This window comes from Sinohyriopsis cumingii, unplaced genomic scaffold (genome assembly GCF_028554795.1).
Source record: "Sinohyriopsis cumingii isolate HCF-2022 unplaced genomic scaffold, ASM2855479v2 utg002785l, whole genome shotgun sequence".
Classification (NCBI taxonomy): domain Eukaryota; kingdom Metazoa; phylum Mollusca; class Bivalvia; order Unionida; family Unionidae; genus Sinohyriopsis; species Sinohyriopsis cumingii.
In genome coordinates, this window is record NW_028316298.1 from 125,736 (window position 1) to 140,022 (window position 14,287).

The window sequence follows — 14,287 nt, forward strand, 5'->3', positions numbered from 1 at the left end:
ATTATAAGAGTATTTATCATGTTTCCATCAAACATATATGTCAAGTGCATATGGATCTTTTATGTCACAGTGGCTTTATATGACCTGTATTCTGTAAATAAGTGGTCATGCTCTAAGACATTGATATATTACAAATATTGATTTGGTAACAGCTCTGATTTTCTAAATTAAAACATGAAGATCACCAGCTAATGCGCAAGCCGATTCAATTTCACCTCTACAATTTAAAGAATTTTAACTTATAAAAGGTGGAGAAACATTTGAAAAATAGAGAAGATTCTATCACATTTCAAATCGAATCTGAATAATCCATGATCCAGATTGTGTGCAACTCTTGTTCCAGGTTTCACCATGTGTGTAAATTGTAGGAACGGTTTAATATAGCGAGAAAATGAAAAAATGAACAATATTCAGTCATTAGATGCATTTAAAAAAGAAGAAACATTAAACATCGTTAGGGTCAAACTGTTATGTATTGTCTGGTCAACAAATATATATAGAGGAGAGGACATAATATTTTATAAGGAATGATCTGAGCTTCATTTCTTTTGAAAACGTTTTCCTTGCATCAATCGTGGCAGACAAGTAACAACTTCAATTGATCTCATACTATATACGTATTTTTAAAACTTAATACACAAAACCAAATGTTTTTCACTTGTTAGACCGCATTCATAATAAACGAAATTTGAATCTCCTTGTTTTGTGTTTCGCACACAATTTCACTTGTAATATTAGCAAAGAATGTTGAAACTATAAATGTATAGCCATTAGTTAATTTATCAAATAAATATGCCCAAATCATGGTCATTAATTTATTTATATTTGAGAAAGAGAGAGAGAAAGTAAATGTTTAGTGTAAACGGAAATTTTTACATGGTAATGATTTGAGGTGACTCTACGAACCTATTACACAACAAACGATTTTCTTGGTATATTGCTCTAAAATAACAGTTCAAAACAGATTAACAGCTAGGATAATACATTACGGTGAATTAAAACTATCACTTCCCTTTAGCAACATAAGTAAATTGTTTTCATGTGTAACATAAATTAATGTGAAAACTACATACATGATAATGAAGTATATACACCTCTGTAATTACGATTACGTTAAAAGGGCACATGCATTTTGAATAGCGTAGTTTCTTCAATTATGTAATTGCTAAAAAGGTGTTGATAATTGGTTAAATATAAAGATATGTTAGGGCAATGTCTTCATTATTTCAGTGTGATTCCTCGCCATTTTATTGTTTGGTACAGTATTGTCCCTTATGACATCATAACAAAGACTTACATAGTGATGCAACTTGATTGGTATATCGATATTCATTTTAATAGTCACTGTTTACAAACGTAGGTTACATTTTCCTCTCATTTTGCAAGCATATTCTAAAGCCAAACAAATTGATGGGAAACATAACACATTGATGGAAAAGATAACCCATTGATGGGATGCAAATCACATTGATGGGAAACAATACAAATTAATGGGAAGCATAACCAATTGATGGGAAGCATAATACTGTAATGGGAAGCATACCACATTGATAGGAAGCTCCATATTTTAATAGGAAGCATAACATATTAATGTGAAACAGTTGCTTTGTTCACTTTATGTGCACAGTTAGTCATTTAACGGAAGATTTATTAAATGCCATTTAGTCAAATGTCCATCTTTCAGTCATCAGGAGCTTCTCCTCTAACTGTGTAATGCAGCAGCAGATCTTATCCTACTGGATCACCTCTACATGTGCTCTTTGCAGATGGCCTTGCTATCTCAACGATGCAAATCTTCCTACTGTATCACCTATACGTGTGCCATTTGCATCTCACAAGTGTACTGATCTTCCATGCCACTCTATTGCAAGATCAGCATAACAAACAAAATAGTATTTACCTGGATGAATGGTGCAACCAAGGTTGGCTAACAACATAATTATCATTAAAGCTGCCGAAAAGTATGTAACTGTGTATATAGATGCATGTTTCATTGAATGCAAAGCCCATCTATTACCAAACTTAGACACTGGCTGTAACCAGTAGCGTCAAGAGGACACAGGTCTTCATGTCAATATATTTGAGATGAACGTTATCATGAAAGTCTTTCATTTTTAGAGCAACAGTTTTCAGAACAAGTTTGTTGTTATGGCTCTTTAGTTAAATTAAGTAACTGAAAATTATTGATCAAACAGGTATGTAAAATTCAACAACTAATGTATTTCCTTAAGACACCATGTGAAAATTTAAAAGTAACTTACAGTATTGTGCGCTAAATTCCAAATAATCCTGAAAGGTATATCACAAGTAATAAGGTATAGATCGTACAGAATGGATGCCAGTGGCATTCTGAATGAATTCCAAGTCTTAATATTATGTTGTATCAAAAGCCTTTAATGAGCCTCTCTTCCATTATTTTCAAGGACTGGTTACGAGTGACAATAATACAAAATATCCATTTGAGTGCGTCTGTTACTTAGGTAGCTGACATTTATTCTTATAATTCTAGGACAAAATGTTGACACCATTCTATCATATTGGAACATTGTTCAATCATTGTGGCTATGATCGTCTTGGTCAGTAAAAAGACCTCTCTAACATTTCATTATTTGATCTTCATATACCTTAATCATTCAGATTGTTTTCCAAAGTGGAAAGTATCATTTGTTATGTTAAGCCTGCATTTCAAAACTTCAAACCTTTAGCACTGAACTTGCTGACGCTCCTTTAATACCAATCCTTTCTCCTGATAGCATTTCCTTGCCATCCAATTAATTCCATGCACTCTCTATTGAGCCAGTCAACCGTCCGTTTCGATGAAATGGATCAGCAATCCTTATGATGCAAGCCAGTTTCATCATCAAGAATAGGTTGCCATCATTGTGCAATAGAAAAGGCGTCTTATGACTTCACTCTTGTACTGGCACAATCTAAAAGGCTTTCAAACGGGAACTATTATGTAAGCTCAATTGTTATCAAAAGTGGACTGACCTATTACCAATCCTCCAAATGTAATGTGATATTGGAACGTATTTGAAGGCGAGACCCAATGTTTTGCAGTGTTTTTTGTTTCTGCCAGGATGCTTTAGAATGCCCACCCAGTCGTATTATTTGAATGCACTCCCATCCTCCCCACAATGCAAGCATACATTCACACGATTAGCGGCATCTGTAGGGGACAAGGAGCGGTAATGTGCAGAGTTATTGCCCTTGTCTACATACTATGGACATAAAAACAGCCAAATTTCCATAACTGAGCGGGCAGTTATGAGGAGATAGTAGGCATATATATTTGATTTTAATGTAATCAGGTAAGTATTCTAGGAGAAAAATATTTTATTGGAAAGTTTGCTTGCAATAAAGGACCTATGATATTTAGTTTGTCATAAGTGGTGCAGATTGTACATTCACTATGGCTTGAAAATGTTATTGGATTACTTCTTATAATGTCCAGTTATAGTCATTGTTAATTGTTCTAATCTAACAATCAATATGGCTAACATAATGGCCATCGTGACAGTCTTGTTAATGCCTCTTCCCTTAAATTGATTGCCATGCTGACAGGGTGTTTTCAAAATAAGACTTTTATATGATGTCTGGCCGTACCACTTATTGGTCATCAAGAAATGCTTGCTTCTCCAGACATACGGGTTGGTGTTTTGAATTTGTTCAAAAATATTAGTGAGCTTTTAAGAAGAACAGAAAAGTAAAATACACTGACTTCTCTTGGATTGCTTTAATTGTTTTGGACATTAATTTTAGGTTTCCCATTCCCATTCTTTCTGTCATGAAGACGAAGTCTACTTGTATAAATAGCATGTGTAATTTTATGTTTCTGTTTGCACAGAGGTCTCAGGAGTGATGAAATCGTTGTGAGAACAGGTGACCACGATAACACCGGTTATGATAGCCATGAGAAGGAGTTTAGGATTGCTTCTTTCTTCACCCATGAGCGATATAATGGTAACCGCGGATATCTGTCTCACAGTCCGCTGTGTCGCATTATAATATATATTGCATGTTGTACCTGCTTTGGGATAGACATGTTATAGCCCGTAACCAGACATATTGCAATAATATTTACAACGTTGATTCAAAAGGATTAAAATATGCATTATAGTGTAAATATACTGGTATATACGTTTGATAGTTTTCTATCAATTATCTAGATAGTAGTTTTTGTAAGACTATTTCTAATCAAGATCCATATTAGAGACATATGCAGTTAGCTGGCTATACAAAGCTTAAAAAAGAAGGCATATATTGAAGATGTTGAGGAGGAGTACGTCGCTAAAGGCATATTCTATAAAATAAAAGACCAATTCAAAAGATATAACATAAAAACATGTCAAATGAAAGAAAATAACAATTCAATATGAATAACGTAAAACTAATTTCCTATGATGGAAAAGATCAATTCAAAATTAAAAATAAAAATAATGTGTGAATATAAATGAAGGCAACACATGCAATATGACTTTCATTTTGTTATATTTACTGCCATAGCAAACATCTGTAACAAGAAATTTAAATTAAAAGACTGAGTTCTACATTTTGCTGTATTAAGATCTATAAGGGAAATATTGTCATCGGCATTTTATATGTAGAATTTAAAAAAAAATGATTTAATTTAATGGACATTTCATGTCTTCATCAAGAATTCTCATCACTCATCAGAGATACAGATATTCAAACACATTACTAGGTCATTTGTTTAGAGTTGTGTTTAAGAGGGGTATTTTTCTGAACAAATGCACTCATACACTGCTCAGAAATCTTCAGTGAAAATAACATCACAGAACTAGTATAACCACGAATGATCATATTTCTACATCTATGTATACGTTAAAGGTAAAGACTGAATAGGGATTTAGGAGATAAATGAACTAATCTTAAAGCGGGAATAAATACATATAACAGTTAATCTTTGTGAAATTATACAGCTTCTTTTCAATTATTTCTTAGGACAAAACCATTCTCATTTAATTAGTATGAGTGAGTGCTCTTTTCGCTCACATTCAATATATATTTACCAGTGTTTAATTTACATTATTTGCAGGTGTTCTCATTTTTCATGATGCATGATTAACGAATGCATGTTTGTGCATGTTTAGTATATTCATGTGTATGCATGATTACTATACGAATGTGTGTACATGACTAGTAAATGCATGTGTGTGAACGATTAGCACATACATGTGTATGTACGATTGGCGTGCGCATGTGCGTGCATGATTAGTGCATGCATCTATGTGCATAAATCGTGCATGCATGTATGCGCATGATTAGTGAATTAATGTGTGTGAACGATTAGTATATACATGTGTGTGCATTATTGTTGTGACCACGGGTGTGCATGATTAGTGTTTAGTGTTGATTAGTACATCCATATGTGTACCTGATTAGTGAATGTATGTGCATACATGACTAGTGCATTCATGGGTGCGCACGATTACTACATGCATATATGTGCATTTTTATGCATGCCTGTGTGTCCATGACTAGAACAAACATGCGTTTCCATGATTAGTGCATGCACGTGTGTACATAATTAGTGCATTCCTGTGTGTGCATGATTATTGCATGCATGTATATGCACGAATAATAAATGCATGTGTGTGCATGATTAGTGCATGTATGTTTGTGCATGATTATTATGTTCATGTGTGTGCATGCTGCATGCTTATTGCATGTATGTTTCTGCATAACTAGAACAAGCTTCTGTTTCCCTGATTAGTGAATGCAATCATGTGCATGTTAAGTGTATTATGTGTGTTCATGATTAGTACATGCATGTGTTTGCATGATTAATGCGTGCATGGGTGTCCATAACTAGATAACTAGCGGGCCCCGTGTGGCCGAGTGTTCTAAAGCGCTCTCAGTTACGAATCGTTTCCATATCCCCTGTGTCTGTGTAGGTTCGAGTCTAGGATTCGGCATTGTGGGTATGTGAGAAAGCTTCCCAGTAGCTTCTCGTCTGTCGGTGGTTCTTTCCGGGTTTTTCCCGGGTTCTTCCTTCACCATTAATACTGGCCTCCATGAACAGCCTATTGTGTGCTATAAAATGGCGTTAAACCCATCAACATCAACAACAGCCATAACTAGATCAAGCATGAGCTTTCACTAATAGTGCATGCATGTGTTAGCATGAAGTACATACATTCCAACAGTATAATTATTATGATAGAAAAATAGCAAGTTAAGCAAGTAATATATTTTATTTTTGAAATGCATTCATGTTTCATTTCAGTGATTAGGACGTGCAAAATATATTAATTAGTTATACATATATGGAAATTATGGCAATTATTATGTCTTTTATAGTATTACCTTTTAATGATCTTATTTTACCCTGCCATAATTCTGAATGAATTTTTAAAATATTTCCTTGGACGTGCTTAACAACATGACACCATAAGTCCAATGATTAAGTCTTTGAATTGCAAAAAGACAATCTTTGAGGCTAGAAGCACTGTAGGTCAAATGTGTCAATGTGTCCTATATTTACTAATGTTACTGTTAGATACTAAATTTATTTGTTTGGATTTGTATTTCCTCTTTTCTATTTGAATCTTGGAAGAGATACATTATAAGCAAAGGCTATATTGAAACAGGATTGTATTTAGTGTGATGCATCAGTAATGTATTATTATTATTGTATCGAACAGCTCTCTGCAGTGCTGCACAATGTACCTATATTTGCAGTAATTTTTAGTTGATGAACACTTCCACATTCTTTTTAACATGGTCAGTACAAAAGATATGCAGTAGTTTCAATTGATAAGAAATGTACAACGGGTTTCATCCTGTTTTTGAGTCGAGAATTTATTGATACTAAATTTCATTAATTGTAGATGTAAATCATGATTATGACCTGGCACTTCTTAAGATTCGACCCAAGGATGGGCGAGGTATTGTGTTCAATGACTACGTACAGCCAGCATGCCTTCCACAAAGCAACACTGAGTACACCGCGGGAATGCAATGCCACATTACAGGATGGGGGAAAACGTCTAGTAGTAAGTACAAACTTGCTGGTGCTCCAAACATTTGCTGTTTACATTTCTGTTGAAAGGTAGGTACGATATATTGATAGTTCGTCATCTTTACCTGGAATTCTCAAGTCCTGAAGGTATTGACCTGATTTTTGTTTTGTTTCATCCCCACACAATCAAAGTTTATGGGATAAGGAGTATTGTGTTTATTTGTTGATTCTTGAGTTTGTTTTTTCGTTATTCATGTTGTATATTGGAACCTTTTCTACATACATTCATGACATTTGTATTTGATGTATCTCATCAAGAGTAACGAATAAAGAACTTGGTTAGTGTGACCTGATTTATGTTCGAACCGGTAGGTAACGTTTACGATGCCATCCGTTTTTTTTTTTTTTTTTTTTTTTTCAATATCCCCTTAATATCCTTTATTCTGTTGCACTGATGTTCATAAATATTTGGTATGTGGATATATATTACGATGAAAACCGTAACTATATACAAATTATAACCCATATACAATCATCCTATCATTTGTTAAACCCTCAACGCTTACACATATAAATTGGCCATCATCCGGGTTTTGTAAGTCTTAGTTTTTTATGTAAGTCTTGTTTACTGGACAATTACTCATTGTTACATTAACACCTGAGCAATATCGTTGTAATATCGTTGTGCACAATTATAATTTGGGCAAAATTTATTTTGGTCAAATTATTCTTTATTGGAAATAAAAAGTGCTCTAAATTAACATTCCTGGACTTAGATGTGTTCATTTGTAATGAAGTTCAAGTAAGGATGATTTTTTAGATTATATTTGTGTGATTCCATAAAAGTCTATTTGCACATTGTCACAACACAAACCATCACAAGCCCATCAACACATTCATTGTTAGATTTTTAGAATACCGCTCAAGTTTATTTAGATTTTATTGGTTAGGATTTGTGTTTATAAATTATAGAATGTTCACAGTAATTATTGTCATATTGTCACTTTTTATACTAGGAAAATAAATTATTTGTTGAATTATACAAAGCTTGTTGCTTTTGAGTCTTTTTAGTAATTATTATAATACCTTAGGTTTGTAATAAGCAGTCGCCTATATTGAATGACCCGTTTTTCTTTTCCCCATTGGTGGCTGATATTAGCATCTCTGACTTTGCTGTGGAAAACCTGTATGAAGTAGACATTTTCACAATGGCGAGACATACACAAATGTTAAGTGCTACTCACTGATCTGAGTATAAAGATTTAATCATTGACCTAGACACACAACGATAAGCTTAAATCCTATCCAAGCCAATCTGAAATAACGGTCACGGCTTTACCCTTATAACATTCTTAACTCCTTTGCATGGCATCAAGTTTTCCATAAGTAGGCACACTGTCAGGTACTCCAAATGAGCTTTAGCCATGTAGGGATCCATGTTTACATGTAAACACATAGCAGTATTGTAATTAATAATATCCATCATTGAAATGAATCATATCCATCATTATAATTAATCATATCCACCAGTTGACGTTTCTACATTAATTTAAACATTATGATAATGTAGAGTATTAGTATTTCATGAGAAAGAATGAATGACAATACAGTTTTCAGATGCTGCATCCCTATATTAAGCAAGAGATCAAAGTTCAAAACTTCGTATGTAATAAGGACGCTTCCCTGTAACCTAAACTCCAGATGCAATAACTGAGGGATAGTGATCATAGTTAAAACTATGTTTCACAAATAGAATAGATAAAAACATGGTTTCGAAACATATTTGCCATCACGAGGATGGGTGAAAATGTGAGTTGATGTTGACACTTCAGAAACAAGTTTTGGATATTTGTAACGGGCTGTATCTATATTGTTCAGCTTCTTCTAAAATGTTACTAAAGTTTAATTTGTATTATTTGTTGACCATTTTAATACTGTTTTGATATATATATATATATATATATATATATATATATATATATATATATATATATATATATATATATATATATAATGTTTAATTGACCTTAGGCTAAAGTCAAGTTGACTTTGTACCTGACACAGGACATTGATTTTATAAACAACATAATATATTGCTAACTTTTTCTGTACGATTGTGGACTAAATATCCCGATCATGATTAATGTAACTATGTTTAACATAATTTGAATTAAAATATACAATTTTGACCCTGACCCTAGACGCTTCTAGAATGGAAGTTTCCATAAATGCCAGAGTATCTCCAGAAAATGGTAATTATGACCTAGGTCAAGAAGAGGGGTGTATCATTTTGTTGATCTGCACATGATTCATTCTTTTCTTAACATCTTGAAGTATAATAGGTTCTATTGTTATTTTGGGTTATTAACTTTTTTGGAATTATGTATTTAAATTACTGTTTATAGGAAATACAAATTGCCCGTCAATAATATTATTGGATTAGAACATTTGGAATTATTCTGATTTCAGCAAGAACATTTTGGATCATATTATTGTGACAACTCCAAAAACTTAGTACATCATGATAATTTAGGTCATTTGAACATTAGCATGTTCAAGAATTCAGGAACATGAACCTATTCAATAATGTAATTTGTTCGGAATATCACTAATTTAGTCAGATCTTTAAATATTTAGATGTGTGATATCAAATAATTAATTAGTGTTATTTAAGTGAGAATGTTGTAAGTTTTTTGTTTCATTTTCTAGGAAAAAATCATTTTTAAAATTTTACAAAACGTGTTGGTATTCTCTATTTCTATTATTTAGTGTTTAAGAGTCATGACAAAAACACTAACCATATCACTTGATAAAACATCTTTGTAGCAGCCATTCAGCAACCACTGGATATATGACTACAAGAAAGATAAATCATAATCACCCAGCCACCACTTTGCGACTTGACTATTACAAGAGAAAACCTTTATATAACATCTTTGTAATGGCAACTTTGCAGAATCTTACTATATTTTTTAAATTAGCATTCTTGCATCATTGAAGACGTTACATTGATATTTGATAAAATAAGCAGAGGTGATCAAGTGCCCAGATGTCAAAGATTTAAAGTAGTAAAATCTTTCAAATTTATTTGATATAAATTATGCCAATCTGCCAACAAATATGGCTTCCATTACCAGGTATAGTACATTATTGGAATGACTTGTCTGCTTGACTGAACCTGAAGAAATCATACATGTATCAACCCTGTGTCCGTATCTATCAGGTTTGTAACATGACGTTGATTTTCCAACTGCAGTGGCTACCAGTAATTAAAATAGATGGCTCATACATGTACATATAGATACAGGTATGAATATTAATATATTGGATAGCGAATGAGTACATTTTACCATGTATATATATATGATTGAAAGATGCGATACATTAAAGACAATGAATAAACATGTATAAGTGTTTATTTAGAATTGCCCTTTTGAATTACAATGTCTTCAAATAATTTTAACTGTTTCAGTATTTCAAAGGTACATGAACTATTCAGTGGCATCTAATCAAGAAAACTAAATAAGTTGATAACAAATATGTTGTAGGTTATGATAATGATAGCAGAAGCAAAAACTACCAAGAAAGGTATATAAAAGGCTTTTGTTCCTTATTAAAGTTTGACTAATATTCCAACTTGTTTTCTGAAAATGTAAGCTCAGAACTCTGGGAGAGTGACAGATGACCATGATATTAAATTTCGTTTAGAAGAACATCCTCTTTGTTGTAAAACATGGGGAGGGGATTGTTAGAATAGTGATGAATTTGCAAGATATAATCAAAATACCCAAATTAGATTCAATCTACGGAGTCAATAAACTAATCTCAAAGCTGGGTGGATCATTCTACTGAAACTATGATACTAGGTAATTAAGATCTAAAAACAGAAAAATAATTAGGTCTTATAAATTTAATGGTGACAAAAGCTTTCCAAATAAACACAATGCGAGAAATATTTTACAGTGTGGACCAAATTATCTGTTATTCGGTGCTGTTGATGATCAACTAAAATAGGTTGCTTCCTTGATCGGGATAATTCATTAGTCATTTCCCATACTGAGATCATAAATAACTTCAGAATATGACAACGAAGTTCATCACTAAGCCGAGATGAGGGGACTGAATTACCACCTATCGATACAAGTCTCCTTGCATAACTTGACCATTATAAGACGAAAACATCGTTATTACCGACAAGTTCGAATTCTTAAGATTTTTATTCCCTGAGTAATGGGATTTCTAATGATTCATGCAGTTCAGCAGTGTATAGGAAAATATATGATATGGCTTTTATACTTGTCCAGATTCGATACCCGACGTACTGCAAGCTGCCGAAGTTCCAATAATCAGTGACATTGCGTGTAAGAGTGCATACGGAGAACGCATTACTCCACGGATGTTTTGTGCTGGTTACTTGTATATTGGAGGTGTGGATAGCTGTAGTGGAGACAGTGGGGGACCTTTTGTGTGTAACATAAACGGTAATAATTGATAGCTAATTTACTTCATTTTGTTATGGGAGTCTGTATTGGGGGTCATCTACAGTTAGAGTAGTTAATTATTTGAGTAGCAGAACTGTCATCCCTTAGGATTTTACTATAAAAATTACAGAGACAACCCTTAAGTGACAATCTTACAGAACAAAAGCGAAAAATATAAAAAATAGAATCATTGATCTAAAGTCCAGTTATTGTCTTTCAAAGTTTTGTCTGGATCATGGTTTTCATTTTCGAGTGGAGTCGGTGACGATCGTCAGGGCACCAGACAAATTTTAGAGCAGTACCTCAGATATCTTAATTGGTCATGCATTTATTACAGACTTACTTCATATATATATATATATATATATATATATATATATATATATATATATATATATATATATACTATAAAGATTTTATTATCTCGGTCATATTAGGAATATTTTTAAAACACAAGCTAGGAAAGGCAACATGTATATATGTATATTGTTTGGATATTATGTGTCAGTCTGAATAGTTCTCAAAATGTGAGATGATTGCCACTTTTGTGTGAAATTAAAACAAGAATCACTCCAACGGACTGATCATTTAATGCCAATCCTTCCTTTAAATTGCAAAGTCATGAAACCACCTTTGGTATTCTTCAACAATAAAAGGTCCTTCACATTAGCTCTTGTGGTTGATATATTGGATGGCAGGTTAGCACCATTTTCATTTACGACCAACAAGGCATCCTATGATCACTTCTGAGGAAACGTTCATATTGATAAAACTGTTTTGGAGAATTATGGATATCATACATTAAACAAAATGGATGCTAGCTATATTTGGTATCTGATTGGCACCAATTCGATATATAACTAACTAGATATTATTAACATTCTTTTGATGAAAGCACAGCGTTGAGATAACCACACATTTTGGAATTGTAATAATAATATTATGTCAAGATGGAAATATGATGCCAATATCATCAATGATATAGGTAACATTTTACATTGACAATCAGCTATGTACAATACGAAGCCTTCAGTGAACATTTCAAAATGACACGTGACTTAGTTTAGGAGAAGAACTAATAACACAAGTTTCAAGATGGCTCCTGTGATATACGAGTTGTATATATTTCATCCGGGATCAACAGGACAGCTAGCAAAGACTACAGTTGAAATCCTATAAATATCTGACTCTTCGTTTCGGAAGAGTTCAATTGTAAAGATTTCGATATGACTGTTGGTGTGGCTATGTTGGATATCAGATTGGAACTATTTTCATTTACAACCAAATAAATATAATATACTGTCTTACTGTATAAACCCTATGCAAATTGCAATGTCAGTAGCTGGTAAAGGAAAGTAACATTTCCATTGGTCAGAATGTTACCACGTGATCAAAATGAATTGCGTTTATTTCTATACGAACTGTAAGGATAATTATTTTTATAAGTCTACTACTTGTATAAATATAGTCACGAGTACATAATGAGATAAAAACTGCCAGTGAAGCCAGACACGAAGTATGTGTTAAAGGAAAATGTCATTTTAACAATATTTTAAAAAATAATTGAATACATGTGGCTTTCATTGGTTGAAGGACTGGTATATTGATGGCCTTATTACGATAAAGCAGGACAATCCCAAGTGCTATGAATAGCTACGTAACATAAAACCCAAAACATGTATTACTACGCGCAATTAAGATTTCCAGGTTTTTTTACTCATGCAAACAAAAGAACATGTCGAATAATTGAAATTTCAATTATAAGAGTTTAATGTTATTTTTTCTGAGTTTACTGTGGTATAAAATGTCAGTTGCCGACTCACAAAGCTTACATAACGCCTTCGGGCATTATTATTTTGCTGTTTGAGTCGGCAACTGACACGACAAGCGCACAAAAATCAACGTTGAACTCCAAAGTGAATCTGACTTTACATTCAGTAGAAGTAGTTGAAATTAGACGGTATATCTGACTACCATGGTGGCCACATTGGATGTCAGATTGGTATCATATTTCTATTGTCATTTACGATTAATCAGACATTCAGGAGAAGTACATTGAAAAGTCCATGCTAACACAAGTACACACGAAAAAGGTTTTAGCATAATCTTATAACGTGATCATTAAATTAAAGTCTTTTACACTGTCCAGCATAAAAAGAAAAGAAACATTATTTTTCTAAAACTTTAATTGTTTTAAATTGAAATGGTTGCTACATTGATGTAGAAAATATAATGATAATGTAGTGTCTAAAAAGAGGATTAGCTGTCATCAATGACGAAAACTCACTGTGATAGTGTACGAGTCCTTCAAAGAAACATCCATCAGAGGATGGCTAAGAAATGTCATTCATGTTTAAAGAACGATTCAGAAATATTGTCCATATCTGTAATGTGTTTAACCTTTCTCCATGATTGTAGATTGCACATTAAGATCATGACAACTTGTTGAATTGGACTGTTAACCATACCATGCTGCAGAAAATGTTTATGATTTTTGTCTTGTTTGTACATTATAAACATGTTACTTACTGATGTTTCAGTTCAAGGTCTAGTCTCAGAATGTTCTAGAACATAACTTCTTTACAAATGAGATCAGAAAGTGACCAACATCCTGATCCCCTCATCATGTCCTAGATTTTTTTGTAAGGTTTTGAAGTAAACACCATTATTCTTTATGATTTGTATTTCAGTTTTCTTTAGAAATAATTCGAGCATAATCATAATTTTTAATTTGTTTATAAGAATTACAACATTCTCATTAATGGTTTTTTATACTAAATCACTATAGTCGGAATATTGTGAATTCATTAAAGATATTCGG

At 32.8% G+C, this 14,287-nt stretch overlaps 1 protein-coding gene across 1 annotated transcript in view; it reads left to right on the forward strand.

Annotated features, from left to right (window-relative positions):
• LOC149770061 (transmembrane protease serine 9-like) overlaps nucleotides 1–7,019 on the forward strand; it is a gene marked incomplete at its 3' end in the record, with an annotated part of 94,851 nt that extends 87,832 nt beyond the window's left edge. The window contains exons 6-7 of the mRNA XM_089949459.1: nucleotides 3,848–3,963; nucleotides 6,855–7,019. Of these exons, the coding sequence (XP_089805585.1) occupies nucleotides 3,848–3,963; nucleotides 6,855–7,019 (281 nt within the window). The remainder of the gene's footprint in view (nucleotides 1–3,847; nucleotides 3,964–6,854) is intronic.
• Nucleotides 7,020–14,287: the final 7,268 nt, after the last annotated feature.